Raw genomic sequence first — 19583 nt, 5'->3', positions numbered from 1 at the left:
TGGAGATTGAGTTGGGAGGATTGGCCAGGGATGAAGCTACGATACCTCGGCATCAGGGGTGCCAATCTCGCTGTTTCAGGCTAGCGTCCAGGCTTATCTGACGGGCCCATGTGCTGCTTATGTGCTGCTTCGTGCCGGATAACAACGGGACTTGCTGACGCATGCCGCGATGCAGTACGATGCTAGTTCAACCCCAGATCTCCTTGACCGACATAACATCAGGGAAACAGGCATCCTGCGAATGCGAAAGGGTTGTTGACTCTTGGTCACGATGGGTTCCCCCTGAGACACCTCAGGCCGAGGCTTCTCGCGCAAATGCCCACATGCCCAGGGATGGGCCGAGCTCAAAAATACTCGAAAGATCATCATCCAATGTCCGTAAAGTGAATCTGCATCACGAAGCGCATTGCCCAGTAGGCACGGATTTTGACTGTCATTACTCATTGTCGTAATCGCATGACAATGCCTTAGCTAATCACATATCCCTTTCCTGAGATGCGCGGCCCTGTACATTAAGCCATTCTCTCCTTTCTGTTCCTGAGTCTGTCACGAAAATTAATAATCTGCTCTTCCTCGGCTCTAGGCAGTCTCGCCCTTGCGCTCAATCGCAGCACTTGGTGCAACATCCGCAACTGTCTCGTCGCTGAACTTCAAGTCTTCCTCCAGCGCAGTCGTGTCCTTGATTCGCATCCAGATGACAGGACCGGCAATCAACAAAGATCCAGCCAGGATTCCCCACTGTTGAGATCAATCAATTAGTACTTTGTGGCGTAGCGCAGAAGGTCGAAATGGACTCGCAACTTACAGTAATGCCCAGGAGGGTCATCTCTTCGATGCCCAGATCGTGCAAACGCCAGAAGATGGCGGCACCAGCCGATTGGATTCCCTTATAGAAACCGGCCAAGTTGGCAGTCTTGCGGCCTGAGTTGGACAGGGCGCCCATGTACCTAGTCCCGCGTTAGTGTAAAGTAAAGGTACCGCTTTGAGAGGCGTGAAGCATGGAACCTACCAATAGATCGAGGTCTGCCAGCACGCATCGAAGAAACCGTAGAATATGTAGAGGAACATGGGGCCGATGAAGAGCTCGCCGCCACTGGTCCAGTCGGCCAGGAAAACTTTGTCGGGGTTTTCCTTGGACCAGGCACGGGTGGGCTGCTTCTTTTGCCAGGCGTAGCCTCCGCCCCAGATGGCGAAGGTAAGGGAGAAGAGAATGACAAGAGAAGCCTTGGCTCGGACCGATCGTCGCATCGGGTAGTCGAGAGCGTATCCGAAGATGACGGCGCCGAAGATCTGCGCCAGCCAGTACAACAAGCTGTTGAGGGCGCGCGTGCGCGTGTTGAAGGCCGCGGCGTTGAGGCCGTTCTGCTGGTAGGTGTAGAAGATGTTGGAGGCGAAGAACATGGGGAACAGCAGGACGATCCAGGGCGCCAGGCGCAGCGTGTCCCACAAGCCAACAAGTTCCGATTGCCACGACGGGTTCTTCATGAGAATGACGTGGGAGCCGTCCTCGCGTTGGACCTTGTCGGCGTCGCAAAGGAACAGCGCCAGAATAGCACCAAACACCATGAGGACGATGAAGGCAACGTAGGTCCCGTCCGTCACGGGACCGGCGGTGTTGTTGACATTCTGGGCCAGCGGGATGAGACTGCCAATAACAGCACCGAGGTTGAAGATGATCCAGAACCAACTGATGTATCGGCCCTTGCTCTTCTCCGGAGGGTAGGACATCATGATGGCACCCTGACCAGCCCAGAGCAGACCGGCGCATACACCGAGGAAGGCGCCTGAGAAGATAACGAAGCCCATGTTCTTGTTGTGGCTGTAGCTGAGGAAGCTGGCGGCGTAGATGCAGTAGCCTAGGCCACCGAAGCTCATGGTAAGGCGGAGGCCGAGACGATTCGCGAAAGTGCCGGAGAAGAAACCAATGGCGGCAAAGGTCGAGTACAGAGCCACGTTGGCGCGGTCATTGGCCGTGGTGTCGAGCTGGCCACCACCACCAAGACCTTGCAGTGCATTGAACATGCCCGGGCACAGGAAACACACCATGGAGACCATGAAAAGCTGCACCTTGGGGGATGCATACCATAACTCCTTCTTGCCTATCCGGAAGCCCTTGTATTGCCAGCCCGATGGCCGGGCGATAGGAACGACAGGTGCTGCTGAGGCATCGTGCACAGGACCCGAGGACTCGACGCCCACGTCTTTGGAGTCGGCCATTGTGTAGATGAGGTTTTCTTTCTTTTTTCTTGCTGTTTTCGTAGAATAGGATACCTCCTAAACGTTAATCGAGCGTAGTTTTGCTACTGTGTTCCGCTGTCCGGCTTGCGCACTAAAAACCAGAATTGCATGGATGTGAGATATCAATGAATCAGATGGATTCGCTGTCGGATTCTCTACCCAGAGATAAGGAGGGGTAGCACCAAATTGAACACTCTGCTGCCCTCTGGGTTTGATGACAAGGGCGATCGATGCTTGCTCTCCAAAGCGTGCTTCGATTCGAAGGACAGAGACCCAGGTGGTGAGGTGGAGGAAGAAGAAGAAGGGTAGGGTAGGTAATATGGGAAAACAATCCGGAGAGCAGACCCGAAGATTGTTAGGGTCCTGTGCTACCTTGCCTGCAACCAGCCTGAGCCCCAAGTGGAGAGATGGATGGATGGATGGTTCAATTGTTACGATACGATCAATCAATTGGAAGGATCAGCATACTAGGGCCTTCCAGGGGTCCAATGTCACTCCAGATGGCTGGATGCGGCGCGACTATCTGCAGATGTCAAGGTAGCAAGCAACCCAAGACCCAAGGGATGCCGCTACGCTACGTGACACGCACTGCCATCATCTCCGGTCATCTTTCCTTAGTCTTACCTGGTGGGAAAGAAAGCTTGGCCCAACCCGAAATCGACTTGGGTGGACATCCAATTGGACCAGCGGAGGGTCGGTGGGATCGATCGAGAACAGGCAACAGGCAGGACTGGCACGGCACAGTATTTAGGAAACAAGAAGGATGGAGATTGGCGTTCGGGGGCACACGGCCGCTAGCACCCAGGGGATTCGCATTTACAGACACGAACAGCCCACACAGCACCAGAGAGATAACGAGGCCTTACTGTATGTAGACCGTATTGCTCACAAGGTGCCCTATACATGACCTTTTTCAACGATGTTACATGCAAGCACAGACAGGATGTGAAAAAATCCCATGACAAGGATATTTGATGGGAATTATTACAAGATAAGGGAGGACATGCGGACCCCAGACTCTAGAGCTCTGCCGGGCCGAATAGATCTGTCTGATTGGCTCATTGGTTCCCCCATCACGAGACCCCCTGTTCCACCCTGACAAAAGGGATTGGCTAGGCGAAGCTGGGGAAGGATGCCGTTCGGGGCTCCGATTAGGAAGGAGACCACTGAAAATTAAGAAGCGGGGGGGCAGCTGCTGCCAAGGTTTTCTTCAACACGACATTGCCATTTGTTCGTGTCAGTGTGTCTAGACGCGAGCCTGCTTACCCAAGACAGAATCCAATCGTGATAGAGAACAGGGCCCCCATGTAACGTAACCTTCTGCCCGTTGGACTACCTGGGGGCAAGGGGGAAGGGGGCTCATCAATTTGAGCCATGTAGGCTGCGGAAGCCACTACCACCACCGTCAATCCGTTGCAACTATGGCCACCAGGGCCACGGCAACAGCTGAGAAAGGCAGGGAAAGAAAATAGAATGAATAGCGAGGCAAGGCAAAGAAGTCGGGTGGTTGTCTCGGGGACCCAATCGACTGACCGACTTGATGCTCCAATCTTTTCTAATCATAGGACACAACTCCACAGCGGGCCTTGAACGATCTATCTACTCCTACTCTAATCATCGTATGTTCGCTATCGCATCACGGGCTGGGGCTGACATGAGGCGAGGAGGTACCCATCACCAACTGAAGGAAATGAAAAGACAAATGCGAGACGGCAATTGGCGGTTAAGTATGTAGACTGCCGAGCCCGCCCGTGTCCCCATCACCCACCCGTCCGGCTAAGATCGTTCGCTTACTGGTGAAGGCTGGAAAAACAACAAACGGTAATGCGCCTTGCTTGGTAGATTGATTGCCTGAAATCAGGCCATGTTTGTCGTTCCCTTTTCACCCCTTTGCTTTCGCCATACGACGTACAAGTCTCCAACACGCATACATACATGCACAAGGCACTTTCTTACATGTTACCCAAGCACAAGAGCTGAATAGCAAAAAAAAAAAAACCGAACGAGGCAGTCATAAGGGGTTGTGCGCGCGCATGTGTGTGTGAGGTTACATCCACCTTTTAAAGCTGAATGGGATCCGTCCCGCCCCAGTAACCTTACATACCCTAGCACTCAGTCAAAAGAAACAAGCCATCAGACAGACATGCAGGCCTGTTTCCGCGCTGCGCATTGGAGAACAGTACGCAACAGATGGTGCATGAGAGAACCAATCTGAAGTCTTGATAAGCCAGCCTTCTCATCAGGCCAACATGCTGACCGGTCGTTGTCAGCGCGGGCAAGTCTGGCTCTCCCCGGCTTACATGCTACTACATCCAAACGCCGCAATACCCGGAGACCTGGGTCCTGTACGAAACCCAGATCTTGCGTCGCTACCAACGATTCGGGACTCACTTTGCTTCTCAGAGAGAGAGAAGGGGGGAGGAAGGTGGGACGGTCCATGGCACTTATGCACGTTGGCGACTAAGTAAGCGTCCAGCTACCGACGGTTGCGCCGATGCCATCGCAAGCATATGCGCGATATCCCCTTACTCTCGCACAAATGACTATCCTTGCCTCTGTTTGTTATGTGCTTCAGTCCAGCCGCCTTACCTTACTCCTTACTTGGTAAGAAGAGGCTGCAGGTACGCAGGCGCTCAATGATCCAGTGAGAAGTAAGCAGTATTGCAGAGAGAGCAGCCAACAATGGTAGTAAATTGTTCTGGGTAATTTTTAACAAGGACTTGTCGTGGTCCACAACCACCTACTTTTCCTGGTTTGTATCATCCATTCCCCCTTTCATAATACCCCATCTTTGGATCATGAGTCCTGATGCGTCTTGAGAGTCTCGTAAATGATGCCGTGGGGATATTTCAATATACTCCGCCCTCTTTGCCTGCGAAGCCCCTAAGCTGTCCCCTAACATCTTTCGAGAGATTATACAATAAACGCGATCCTGAGCTTGCTGCCGTCTGTTGAAAGATATATATCTAAAAGCCGAAGGGTAGCCAAAAACCGCTTGCTAGCTTTAACTTGATAAGTAGCCCCAAGTATTTTCCGTGCCAGCCCCCGACCTGGGTATTCAAAAAAGGGAAGAGTCGCTCTAAATGACAGGTCATAACCCAACTCCAAGACTGGACCCAACATAGTCCAACAAGCGAATCGTTCTTCGTGAAGAACCGTGCTTTTGTGTACTTGCGTATCCGTTACACACCGATAAACCTTGACGCCAAACCCCCTTCAAGGGGCTTTTTCGAAACCCCGAATCCCAAACGACTGGTTATCCGTAATGCAAAATCCCATGAGCTCCTTAACCCATTCCAAATAATCGTTGTAACGATGGGGTATCAATAGACAAAAATGAGTAAAAAAAATAAAGGAGGCCGAGAGTTTGGCGTGGAGGTTGGTGACTAGAGTTAGATGGCAACAGTAGCATGACTCTGTTGCCCCCTATTCCCTGTCATCCAACTAAATAAGTCTGCTTTTTGACCATGGTTGGCCTGAGCAGGAGGAGCCTCCCACCGGAGTCTTCAGAGTATTTTCTCTGGGCTCCAGCATTAAGCTCTTGCGATAGTATGTGATTTGCGAAGTCCCTTGTTCGCTTTCTTTGACACGGACGATTTCGGATTGCAACCATTCCTGCATATCTGCAACCTCGGTCAGTCTGTAGGGGAGCTGGAAGCGTTGTAGTTCCCCGATGATCTTGGCTGTGCGAGTGTGCTTGTCGAAATTGACGACCGTCAGGCCGTGCTCATCGTTACCGGCGCCCGGCAGTTGCTTCATGGCAGGGTTTCCGATGTCCACGAAGGTCAGGTCTGTCAGAAACATGCCCAAGAAGGGCAAGCAGGGGGAACATGCCCCTGCAGACGGGCCCGAAGCACTTTGTTGTTGTTTGATGGCTCCACAATGGCTTGCAATGCCTGGAGCACCTCGCGCCGCTTGGGGCTCACGAATTCCCAGGTCTTCCGCAAGCGACTAATGATGGAGCTGTTCAAGCTGCAAATAATAGCCATCAGGCCGTCATAGTTGTTGAGTTGCAGGCATTGGTGTGCAACTTTGATCCACTGCTTGATGACAGCGGCGCGCTTCTTCACATCTGGGTGTTGAAGGATGGTATCCGCAACAACGTTCGACAGGTCTGTTGATAAACTGGACATCGCCTTGACATTGGGCGAATCAACTCCGCCATTCTTCATCCATTGAGACCCAAGAAGCTCCTCTGGCAGGATGGAACAAAATATGTTCATTTGCTTCAATGTCAGCTGGCGCGCGACCTCCAGTGGCTCAAAGTCGAGTATGCTGGGCGAGGTGCTGCCGTTTTTCCAGTTACTGAGTAAGTTGTGCTGGCTTCTCGAGATGACCGGATTCGGTAGCGGGGTATCTGCAGGGACATATTGGGCAATAGATGTACTTGTCTTGCCCATAGAAGAGACCAAACGTGGCACCAAAGAGCCGTCCGTCGAAGAAACTCGATCTGCGAGCTCAATAAGCCTTTTGCCTGCAGATGGCAACAATGACCCCAGCTGGAATTCGGCGAAATGACGAAGAGCGGGCAGAGCCTCCCGATCGGTGGAATCCCGCCAATGTGATTCCAGCCACCCTTTGATTACATTATAGACTCGCAAGCGTACAGGGCTTGCCATATGAAGTGACTCTCCAACATAGTCGAAGCGATCGATCAGAGCTGCGGCAAAGTCCGAAGGAGAGCAGAAAAGACGGAACGTCAAGTAGAATGCAGAGACGAACATGGCGTCAGGGGTAGACTCGTGTGTTGTCAAACGCTCCACCAAAGCCGGTAAGGAGCCACCAGTGACAAGGCCCTCCTTGTTGAACAATAACTCGTGAGCAAACGTCTTCTCGAGTAGTTTGTTCTCGACGTCGTCAACCTCATCGCTGGTTTCGGTACTGCCGGTCACACTCAGTTCAGACAAGGAAGGCTGGCATCTAGGGGCCAGTTCGGAGTCTGGAGTAGTGGCTCGTGTCGGGGCTTGAGACACAAGGCTCGATTCCGAGTCGCGACTGAGGTATGTGGTGTTTGACCCAGCACTCGATGAAGTTGCGTCGGAGCGGAATGAGCTATGGTACTCGCTATCATGGGAGTTATCCGTCATGGGACTGTAAGAATCATCTAGGGAGATCGAAGTTCGTAGTCTCGGCAGTGGTGGCAGAGAAGGTTTGACCGAGGAAACTGTTGATGCCACGCTATCAATGTCTTCGCCAGCAACCATCGACTGTGGCCTGGAAGGCGGCGGGGAATATTGCACCGAGGTTCTTGTTGGAACAGACTGAGAGGTGACGCCAGGAATTTGTGGCAGAGGCTTGTCCAGAGATAGATGAGTGGATCTTACAGAAGTTCTTTTGGCTTCTGGCGAGGTTCCTGGTGTCTTGGAAATTGGGGCAAACGACATTTCTGGGGTTTGAGGCCGACTCTCAGAGACCTTATCGAACACCTCCAAGCTAATTCCCAAACCGGGCTGTTCGTTCTCGAATTCAAAATCGCCAATCCTCTCCAGAACCCACTTGGTTTTCGCAACGCATTCGCCAGCCGCTTTGACACATCCTGTCGCAGCAAGTAATAGCCGGCTGTTATCTTGAGGCATGATGATATCTTCCGCATCTGAGTCGACGGCGCTTAGTATATCGCGTGCAGAGTATACAAGGTCTCGGATATGATCAAACATAGCGGTCCGAGCCTGGTCCAGTGACTCGGATTCCGAGCTGCTGTGCCGGCAAACGGTATCGATGACGGCAAAAAGCTCACCACCGGACGTGGCAGATTGTTTGATGGCAAGCGCCAGTTCAGGTCGGGAGTGGGACTGGAGGTGTAATCGGCCAATGAAAGATCCGAAGTATGACAAGAATGCATCATGGCTGGTATTAAGTCTCTCTGAGACCAGATTCTGCGGTTGAGACAATGGGGAGGGACCGGCAAATGACACTCTGTGTGAGATACTGGCCGACAGCCGATTCCCACGCATGGGACTGGCTTGCGACAGTCGGTGTCCTGAGGCGTTGGCAGGTGAGTAAACAGAGGACAAATGTTTGTTGGCCGATGCGTTTGTTTGTGCGTCCTCGGCTAAATGCGAGTTGTCGTCGGGTCGGGATCCTGCATCCTGCCCCTGGCCATGCGAATCTTTGAATGTAGAGATCGACTCTGCAGGTGGCGTTGGTGGAACATACGTTTCCTCGGCAAGGGTGGCCATGACAGTCACGGCTGAAGGCGCTCTCAAACGCCGTTCTTCTTCTAGGACATCGAGGAACCGGACGCCTTTCACAACAATCTTGAAGGCCTTCAGTATCATCTCATCAATTATTTCATTGACATTGTCATCGGCCCTCGGGGAGGTTCGCAGTGTCTCTTGGAGTCGCTTCGCTGTCTTGACGAGCGACGAGAGCTCTGAGAGTAGGGACTTGCGCCCGCGCCTCAAGCTTTCGTTGCGCTGTATTGTCGACGCCTCTCTTGTAAGGCAATTCGTTCGCTCCTGTCATGATGTTAGTGGCCAGCACGATTGTCCTGAATTGGACGTAATGTGCAGGCTGTTTGGGACATACCAACAGAAATCGCACACCAGCGATGATGCCCTTCATAAACTCCTGGTTTCCGAAGATGTCTCCATCGTTGGTCGCTGTACTTCGTAGCAAGTCCCAGAAGTTGAGTAGGGCCTTCAGGAGGTTTCTCATCTCCTCGGGGTCGTAAGCTTCACAATAATTGGTAGGAAGCCAGCCTCTGGCCCCCGATACAAGGAGTGTGCCATCTGCCCAGCCATTGGTATGTATTGAGTGGACAAGCACTACGTCGCCCTCGTTGAGCGGCAGTGTAACAGTGGAGTCACTGATGGCGAAGTTTGGATGAAAGGGATAAAACGCGCGCAGGAAGTTGTGGAAAACGGGGTGTGCGGCGTTTTGTTGCACATCGAGATCTTCTTCGGAGCCATCGGGAGTTGATGGGGGGTGATATGATCGGTCGCATAGAGGTTCGTCGAGGCGTGCGAAGCATCGTCTGCCGCCTGCGAGCTTTCGCTCTCAGAGCCAATATCAGTCTTCTGGATGGCTAAAGGGGCCACTCGTAGGCTCGAGCGCATAGCCTGGTAGTCGTGCATTATGAATGCTGTTGAGCCCTCCTGTGATAAAACATGGATACTAGCGGCAGCTTCACACCGATTAATCTCTGGTTCCCAAGCCCGAACACCTTGATAAAGCCCTTGCAGAAACTCTCGTGGTTCAGTCAAGTTGGGCGTATAGCTGGCAAGTCTCCAGATGGGAGATATAGGAGTATCTAGCAAGCGTCGCGTGTCAGTATGTCGTTTGATCAAAAGAGGTGCACGTTTGTTGACAAAAGGAGGGTATAGGTCGGCATGTTGGAATGAAGGGAGAGAGGGTCAGCTGGCGATGTTGACCAAAGTGAGACGGTGGACATATGACCAGGAATGTTCATCAAGGCCACTGCCGGTCCAGTCTGTTCGAACGAACCAACGAACGCACGAAACGAGGTACCAATGGGAACATGTCGCTCAAATACCAGGGAATGCCCTTGGTGCAGAGTTTCGAAACCGGTCTGAAGTCGTGCCCAGCAGCGCACAAGATCATGGGCTTCGTACCACCAGACTACGGGATATGGGTCGGGAGTTTCGTGTATCCATGTTCTTGATGCAGCAGCCCACTTACTTGTCAATTGCGTGGTAGGATTCCCCGTCTGAACCTTAGCACTCACTCGGTGCGTGGCAATGGCACAGCCAGCTCGTTCGGTACCCGTGGCCCAATTGCCGATTCCAAGGCCCGTCTGTCGATGCTAGGCTGGGGGCAACCAAGATCGAAAGTCTCCCAAGGAGTCGAAGCAAGCTAGAGAAGCAAGCAAAGCCGATGGACGGGAGAACAGGGTATTATGGAAAAGAGCCAATGTTCAAGTGCTGTCGTCCTATACACCTATACACACAGCACATGCACATGCACATGCACCTTTTGGAAACTGGCAGCTCGTCCTTCCGGTTGCCGACTGTTTTTTCCTTCTTTCCTTTCCCCCTTTCGCGATATTTGGCCGTACGTTGCAAGTCAGGTCTAACACTTGTGTCGTCGGGAGGTCTTTGAGAGTCTCAACGACCATGCAGGAAAAGCAATGGTAGTGGGGGAGAGAGCAAGATAGCCGGGAAAGAGTCAGAATTGGAGAAAGGGAAATTGTCGAGTGCACACACGGACGGCAGACTAGAGACGACGGTTGGTCTTTTTCAGACTTGCTGGGACGACCGGGTCCACGATGTGTATATGAGTCGTCTATTAGGAAGTGGTGCAGTAGGGGAAAAGAGGTCGTCGAGGGAAATTCAGGGACAGAGTGTATATTGAGTGTGGCTTTTTGGCTTTCATGGCCAGGCATGGGATGATGGGATTGGAGAACAGGGACGCGGGTTGGGCCTGCAGCTAATTCATCCTAAAGGAATGACTGTCTATCGTCCCACTCACTCGCTACCTGCTGCCGCTCCCTGCACATGTACTGTACCACGCTACTGCTACCCCGGAGAGCCAGCCCAGCAGCGGCCAGACCCATTCGTTGCAGTTCAGGGTCTGTTAATGTAAGGACGCCCAGGGCCAGGGCCAGGGCAGGGGGGAGGGGGAAGTACCTTGGTATCGACCAGGTACCTTATCTTCAACCAGGCCAAGCACCCCTTCTCTTGGCCCATCCCAATTGATACTCAAGAGCATTGAGATGTGGTGTTTGTGGACCTCAGATGGTGGATAGCCAACGCCACCCACGGACGCTTTTGGCCAAAAAAGCTTTGCTGGGATGATGCAAATTCCGTCTCGCCGTCTGGGAAGCCCATGTTGGTATAAACAGCACTGTACCCGTGAGGCTAGGGTGGCATTCTAACGTGGCCGAAGAAGCGTCTTCTTTTGGATGAATTCCCGCGTACACGATCTACCCAATCAAGACGAGGGGATGGTAGAAACCCAGGATTGAGTGCCCAATCTTCAACCAGCGACGATCTTCCGTACATTAGGTATGGCCGCAGGATGGGGGACCCAAACTAGATCAAGTAGGTACTGTGAGATGGCCCATGGTCCCGATCCTTACACTTGTGCATCTGTCTCCTGTCTAGAACGGCAACGACGACGATGGACGAACGCCGCACGGTTGATTTCGATTGTTGCACAGCATGAGCAACATCGTTGAAAGGTTTCACTGAGGGCGTGATAGTCGGATTAGTGCCCCGAGCGGCCACTACAGGGACATGGTCGCTTGCAAGGGGTTGAAGGATCTGACAGGACAAGGTCTGGCACAAAAAAAAAAGAGTTGACGGTTTTTCGCTTCCGTCCAGGGGTGCAGCTGTTAGTTGCAGGGGGTGAAGGCTCTTGGAGCTTGGCTGCTTACAGAGAGGGAGGCGGGAGCTCAAGGTTCGTGTGATTGAAGCTATCAAATCAATTGGCGCCCACACACACTTGCCCAGCATCCTGTACAGCGATAATTGGAAGATGCAAGGAGGTATGCAAGTGCGTACAGAAGTCATGTAAGATGGGGGTTTGCAAGCCGTGATATCGAGTTGCATAATCAATCCACCTCGTATATCACGCATATTCGTAGAGTAGATTGCTCAATTGATACAGACACGTACTGTGTGCTCTCAGGCGTCTACATTGGTCTCTTTTTTGACATTCACCGGTGCAACTACAGAAGAAGAAGGAAAAAAAACATATGGAGAAAAGAGCATCCGAATCCACCATGGATGGTGCCGAGAGCAAGGGACTGGGATCATTCATTGATGTCGGTAGCCACCGGTTCGCGCAGACTTGACAAGCTTGCAAGCTGCAATTTGATCAATGCGCGCGCATGTGTCAGAGCACGGCAACGCGCCAGGATTCTACCCGAACCTCCTAGTTGCTTACGGCACGCAACGGTGAAGAAAAGGAAGAGTCTCACTTGCCAAAGGCCAAACCGATGACGAGTTGTTAGTTTGATTCAAGAACTGTGTGCGGATGAAGCAAGTAGCGAAAATAGGATGGGACGAAACGAGATGAGACGAAATGACTTTTTAGTGTGTAGACTGACGTGATGGCCCGGGTTTTCCAACGATTGAACCCAAGATTAGATGCTGACCAGGCCCAAATCTGTATGTCTGTGTGTGCGCTCGCACGAGTATGCTGTGCACGTGGAGGTCAATCTATTTCCTCCTGACGTCGATTTAGGCGAAACCTCGATCGAATGTTCAGTTGAGCCCTTACATCCATCGTTCGTGATGTCAGATCATGATCATTTCGTCATTCACAATCCTTCTCTTGATGCCTCTGTTCCGAAACAATTGCATCAGCTCTGTTGACATGGGGTACTTACATGTCCACCCGGCACCTTCGAGACGTCTCCCGGTTCAATTGATCGGAAGCGCAACGAGGTCTTCGCATTGGGCCCTTTTCTGGGCCTTTCTCTCACCGTAGAAAATCAAATTGCATACGGCAGTCGGTAGTGAGTGGGTCGGCGCTATAAACAGACAGTCTACTGGACAGTCCATTGGGCGTTCTGGAGCATCGCCGAAAAGACATCACATTCCTGCGAAGAAAAAGACCGCTGTACGTACGTGTAAACAATAAAGCAGTGAGGGGCTTGCCCGCATGGCCAGATGGCGCTGGGTAGCGCAATAACATCGGCATCATACCTACCGAATCGAGGAAGAGACAAAGAGTGGACAGATGGGGAAGGGAAGGACTCATCGTAAGATATAGCCATCTTATACATAGAGCTTGGGACCATCCGCCTAGCCGCCAGCCGCCAGTTGCCAGTTGATTCCTGCTGAGCTTTCTACTTGTAGCAAGAACTGATAAGTATATGTCGATCGGTGGTAACGCTATAGTATACTTGATCTATTAAGACTGCCAAAGAGGGGAACCCAGGAAGGCATTCGCGATAAAGCGGACCGCTATTAAGACCATTTCCTGTCTATACACCGAGTCCTAATCACAGCGGTCTGCCATGTCCAATGTTAATCAATGCCAGCGTAACGATGGTGCATGTACAGACTCGGGCATTGTATCCGGAGAGATGAACGGTGAAGTCAAGGAGAGCGGCAAATGCCACGCTTTGAAAATAGAGATGTTCAAAGGCTACTGCTAATGAGGCATAGAATAAAACCTTATATTCCCAAGCTAACATCCACGATGTCCAAGTTCATCCACCGAGGATGGCTCGAGGACTTTCACTGCTCACTGTCCATCCCTTAACAAATACAACTGATGCCGAGGACCTGTTCGCGGACTCTCGGCCTCTCCGCCGATCCCAGAGAAATTGCCGTCGCCCCAGACGTACAATGCATGCATGCGCACACATTGCATGCATTGTAGGGCGCGTACAGACTCTGGCAGGTACTGGTAGATTATGTGCAGATGTCTAGCAAAGTGTGGTACACTACCCAGCCACGATGCTACTCCGGCTTGCTTCCCGGTCAACAAGTCTCTCAATCACGAAGAGGAAGAAAACGGTGCCACTCACATCTACATCTACACAAACATGCGCGCCATATCAATGGAATGGATCCAGCCAGCCACACGAGCAGTAGGAGCAATCGCCGACCTCACGCAGTTGTGATATCAATTACTAAGTCCATGTAAGCAATACGTACCCGAATGCAGAAGTCCATCCTTCAGTCTCCCCTGTTTTCCATTTTCCAATGGGCATTGAGATCACATTTGTCCTCATCACAATATTGGCCCTCCTGCATTGCATTGGTGGCTCCCTGCTGAAGAATTTGAGGCTGATGCCGAGCAGAACCAATGAGGGCCCTGGAAATCTTGCTGCTGGGTTTGTGATTCGTTCATGGCTATACAATTGCGCTTCCAATGTTTTTTCCGCCATGGGCCAAAATATTAAACTTCCTAGGCTTCTCGGGCATATTTGATCAACCAAAACATGAAGAACCACGGTAAGCCTGTCAATCACAGTCAGTTGGTGCCGCGCGTTCATCTGATCCTCCACGCCTCATCGGCCCTAAACCAGCATGCCTAAGGCTCCGTCACCCTGTATTTTTCTTGAGTCTTAGAACGTTACGTTCCGTCTTCGGGTCATCGCGGCGGGCTTCTTAGTATACATATGTAGCTGAATGCGAAGATACGGAGTACGCCATTGTATATTTCAGGATTCGGTTATCGCAGCATGCAGGCCGACTTGCATGCACAGGCACGCTTGGGAAACGGGCAGACGGGTACCTGATATTGAGTTACACTGCGTGTTGCTTGCACCGGTCAACGTCCCAGCCAGCCACTCGCCACAAGACACGAGACACGGCGTACATGGCAGCACAATCAACGACTGCACAAGGCATGTAAAGACACCTGATTATCCCACCCTACCACAATTCTTCCATAGTGCACAGCCTCCAACAGGCACATACATGCTCCGTAGCCGGCCCAGCGAATCTCGACAAAGAGCCAAAGGGAGCAAGACTCTGGTTATGGCATCTTGGCAAGCAAGACCGACGAAAAAGTGCGGATGTGGATGTATCACACTGCCTACGCGACACAACATGACAGCGAGTGGACTGTCTGTCACTTTGCATCAATTGCACAATGCTTCCAGGCTGCCCCACCACCACCTTTCCCCTCACGCCTCAGGACCCTCCACCCTCAATCGCAGGCCCAGAGGCCCAACTTCTGCTCCTCTGTTTCCCGTGCAGTACATACCTCGTGCACAGGTGCAGCCAGCATGAATTCTCCCTATTGCTGCTGTCCCTGGCTGCCCCGGCCTTTGCCTTCAATAGTCAAGTTTCTGGACGGTCGAGACTGCCGGGTGGTCCATCAACATTGGAGAGTGCTGCTGATGACGTTTCTAGCGCTGCCCGAGACGCCAGGGAGCAACGAGCTGCAGGCTGCTGGCAGGCAGGCCAGAAGGTAGCTGCCGGTTGTTGTCATCATGAAGGAGCGAAATTACGAGCAACCAATCCTCTACCTAAATAGGCCATCAGCAACCAGTACACGCGAGATCTCCCCACGGAGGAAACTCGAGAATCCAGGCGGAAGATCATCTGAAGAATTTCATCTCGACATCCGCCAAAGACAGAAAAGAAGAGTCCACTCGGCCCAGATTCTCCAGACCACTCGCAATAACCTGGCAATCCACCAGCCCCAAGATGTACCCCCAGCAGCAGAGAGATCCCCAACCAACCCGTCACAATCGGTCTTGGCAGGGCTTCCTTCGGCCCTGCAATTCAGGAAACGCGCCCTACAGGCTAATAAATCTACCTCCGAAACTGCCAACCATGAGCACTTTTGGAATTGGATGTCGAGATTGGGTTTGGCACCTGCTTCCTTCCTATGTAAATCCGCTCCTGTGCCGCAAATACTTGCGTGTTGGTCCAAGTAGTCAACCGCGATGGTGATCTATTGCCACCCTATGCTGGCCTGATGGTGATATCACATTCATGCAGAGGGCAGAGGGCAAGCAACTCTGGAGCTATGGTACTATTACGCAACACACGGAGACAAGCTGGCAAGGTATCAATGATGATTGCGCCTTCGCTGTTTCACAAGGCTGTCATTGCGATGGGCATGCTAAAGAGCATGCAGCATGCATGCTCTTGAGACAACCTCAGCCTCCAATGGCCTCCTAAACATGCATAGAAGACACAAAAAGAATCTCCAGACACAGCTCCAGACAGATGTCAGTCACTGTCAAATCCAACCCGCCCAACACATTGTTTTTGTCGTATCGTGATATCACATGCTGCTCTGCTGCCCACCACACAGCCTCTGCCTTCCGGCTACAACTCTCCGGAGTCCCGGTTCCCATCCTCGCTCCTGCGTCGCAAAGCGCGAGATTTGGTACAATTTGGGCGTAGCCGCGTCTTCCAAATGCTACTTATCCCTACCTACCAGACTGCCCAGTCGACAAACCTCCTGCAATACCCAGCGGGTTGGTACACCTCATGGCAGCTAGGCATCGTCAATTTCCGCAAAGTCGGCGTAGTCCGCAAACATCTGGCCCACCGGCGACCATCCACAGCAGCCCAGCCGGTTAAAAGAAAAGAAGATTAGGTGACGAAGAAGGAAGTCGAAAAGTCAATTAGACCGGCCTGTGCCGCTCCATATGCGATGTGCAGTTGGCAGGCACACTTTTCTTTCTGGACTCACATCTAGCGAATCAAATAACTAGAACACAGGATTCGATCCACCCAGTGACTTACGGACTACCTACGTACAGGTTCCTAGTTCCTAAGCATGATCCACGCAGCGCTGTGATCCCAACCATTAGAATATAACCTATAGTAAGAGTCCATATCTTCATCAATAAGCATTCTCCTCTGAATAGCTCAGTTGGCAGAGCGATGGACTGTAATTGTAACACTTGTAATCCACAGGTCGCCGGTTCAAATCCGGCTTCGAGAGTCTTTAACTTTTTGCCTTTTGCAGGAATCGGCTCTGCTGGGTCTATTTTTATAAATCCTGTAACATCAAAGTCTGGGATCCGAAGCATACTTCCGCTCGAAACCCAAATGCGAGAGCACTGGTTTGTTCACTCCCATTGCGAAACACAGTTAGGGAATGAACGGCTATGAATTCGTCGCGATGATGCTGCTGGCTGCTATTCTCGTTTTTTTTTAATTTTAATTTTATCTTTTAATCGGGCACTTGCACGTGGTATCTGGATGATATGGATCTGTAAAGATCGATATCTGAGCTAATTCAGATTCATTTCCAGACCACCTCGACCCGCCAAAAAACGAAATGAAACAGTGATGATCCGGTTCGTTCCTTCCTTATTACCACAATACAACAACTGGGTCGACACATAGCGTGTATTTCTTCGTTTGCGAAAAGGACGATACCGGAATAGGGGAATCGGCATTTTGCTGGGGAAATTCATGCAGACGAACAGGTTGTTGCTCTCCAAATTAAAACCAACTTCCACATGAGCCCAGCCAGCCTTCTCGTCCACAATTTCGCCCAACACACTGGGTCTATGTTTGGTGGTTTAGTCGGTAATTCATATGTGCAGTAGCGGCATGGCACCGGTTTGAAGCATGCAACTAAATTCTATCTTAAATGCTGCGGCTAGAGGGCCGCTTTGGTGGCCGATCAAACGATCGACCTGGCTCTCCTGATCCTCTTCGTCACGATGACCTCGAAGCAGCCAGCTACCTCTGGGCCTGCAGGCTGCAAGACAACGGAGATGGAAAATCCAATGACATTGCGAATCCACCGGAAACATGAGTTTGCCTTCCGCGCTGGCTCCCTGCACTTCCACCCTGCCCGTCAGATCTGAGTCGAACGTGGTTAGCGAGGAGACTATTCGCTAGTTCCCTCACTAACAGAGCCTCGGTCTCTTGCACAAGGCCAGCTAGAAGCAGGAGAGAAGCTCTTGCTATAGGAGGTGGCTTTTCCCGTCAGCCAGCAACAAGCAACGATCTTTCGTCACCAATCCAATACTATAGAAGATCGCAAAAGGCTACGTGTCTAGCATGTATCTCTTTTACGTAGCCACGATCCATTAGGTAGGGTACTGGGTGCGGGTTTTGCAGCCCGCCACTGCCTACGCCGGCGCCAATATTCTCGTACCAAGCCGTCCCCTCAATCTAAACTTTAGGGGGCCCCCTAGCCTGTAGGCCCTCAATCTATTTTTTCCGTGGGCACCTACCAACGGATTTCTCATCGAAATCCCCGGTGCGCGAGCGAGCGTTGCATGGCAGACGGAAAGGCAGCCGGGACCTACCGCTGCCCTGGCCGTGAGAGAGGCGAGGCGGCTGAGTAGCTGGTAGGTGTGCACATGATGTTTGTAGGTAGAAATTCCTGTATGTCTCAGTCCAACCAGTTGTCACTTTCCGATGGTGACGATGATGCAAGTTTCAGGCGGACCGTTCTGTCTTCTTCATTCTCCGGTCAGGCAACGCAGAACAGCATACATACATATGGCAGCAAAAGCGGACATGGGAAAGCAAGGAAGAATGCATATACTCTAATGCGGACAGATCCGCGTGGTAAAACAGTATGGGGGGGGGACTATGCACACGCACTTATGTACAAGACACTCAGTCACTGATCGTGAACTAGGCATGATCGACCAGGGGAACGGATCCCCGGCAACTTGATGAAACACTCGTACTTACAAGCATACATACCTTATACATGCCTTGTCGGATTTATGGAATATGGACGTACAAGATAGTCATCGCCAAACCCGTCAGCCAAGCCAATTGCTGCTGCTACTGCTGCTACCTGCACGCATTGTACGTATATCTCATCAGCCTTACGTGAGCTGGACTAGAGACTGCACAGCCGGCGCCTATAGGCCTAACAGTAAGTAGCATTAGCAACAGCAGGTTATCTGACCATAATCCGAACGGCTGTTGCTAGTTCATGGCTGTTGCTCTAGACAACGCTGGCGCCGTCAATATCACCGACCCCAAGCCCACATAGTCGGGAGCGCACCGAAAAGTGAAGGTAAGAAAAAGCAACCAAGGCAGCGACCAAGGCAGCAGCAAGGCGAGCTGCGAGCTGCATCTGGACAAGCTGAATGATTGCAGTCCGTCTCGACCGAGGCCCGCCGCTAAGGAACGGTGGTTGCGGTCTAACGAGTAGAAGCCAGCCCCCAAAAGACGGCGCTCTCTGATACGTCGCGTGCCCACCACCACCATCATCGTCATCATCATCTTTGGTTCTCCCACCAGAAAGTACCTGCAGTGGCGTCGCGCGCCGGCAGCGGAGTTTTTTTCAGCCCTGGATAGAGAGTGCAGATGCAGATGCAATGCATGTACCGTACATGACCACGCGCTTACACACACACACTCTCTCTCTCTATTAGTTTCTTCTGGTCCTTGTTTGCTGGAACTCTCTCATTAGATGTGTACCGCTACTAAACTAAAAGACCAACCGTGGGGGTGGTGGCTGCTTCCCTGCTTTTTTCCCCCAGGGTTTTTAATGGGAAAGAAGAGAACTCGTCCCTCAACTCGACGGGCCCTTCCCGTTCCGTGAACCGTGTGTTCGTCCGTCCGATCGTCATCGATCGATACGCATGGAGAAACTTGTTAATGCAAGGTTTTATAAGGTTGAGATCTGCGGTGAGATTACCGTACTCCTTAACCGACAAGTTTAGCTGTGATGAGATTCGAACTCTATTCGGCCCCCTTACCTAATCGATTAGTCGTCTGCTAGGTCGCATATCTTGCCACGTGATCTCCAAGGTATGGCAGCTTGGACAAAGGGGAAGGGGTGAAGAGAGAGAGAGAAAGATGGAGGGAGAGGGAGAGAGAAAGAGAAAAAAAGAGAGACGGCTGGATCATTGCGTTGCATGGTAATTTAATACGTATGAGGCATTCAGGATCATATTATCGTATACATACTGATTAGGTAGGTGGGTTGATATTTAAACATTATATAGGCTTTAGACAAGAACTCTCTTCTCT

General features: G+C 51.7%; 2 protein-coding genes across 2 annotated transcripts; both read right to left on the bottom strand.

Annotated features, from left to right (window-relative positions):
* Positions 1-579: 579 nt before the first annotated feature.
* On the bottom strand, positions 580-2217 carry PG998_009613 (uncharacterized protein; the record flags this gene model as incomplete). The annotated part of the gene is made up of 3 exons (XM_066876429.1): positions 580-738; positions 806-947; positions 1010-2217. 3 exons carry the CDS (start codon positions 2215-2217, stop codon positions 580-582), a joined length of 1509 nt encoding a protein of 502 aa, XP_066728585.1.
* A 3465-nt stretch (positions 2218-5682) lies between these two features.
* On the bottom strand, positions 5683-9314 carry PG998_009612 (uncharacterized protein; the record flags this gene model as incomplete). The annotated part of the gene is made up of 4 exons (XM_066876428.1): positions 5683-6029; positions 6083-8696; positions 8767-9234; positions 9279-9314. 4 exons carry the CDS (start codon positions 9312-9314, stop codon positions 5683-5685), a joined length of 3465 nt encoding a protein of 1154 aa, XP_066728584.1.
* Positions 9315-19583: the final 10269 nt, after the last annotated feature.

This window comes from Apiospora kogelbergensis (assembly GCF_038363985.1).
Source record: "Apiospora kogelbergensis strain CBS 113332 chromosome Unknown utg000006l_segment0_segment0, whole genome shotgun sequence".
Classification (NCBI taxonomy): domain Eukaryota; kingdom Fungi; phylum Ascomycota; class Sordariomycetes; order Amphisphaeriales; family Apiosporaceae; genus Apiospora; species Apiospora kogelbergensis.
Note: the sequence above shows the minus strand (reverse complement) of the source record. Positions and strands in the feature narration are given on the sequence as shown.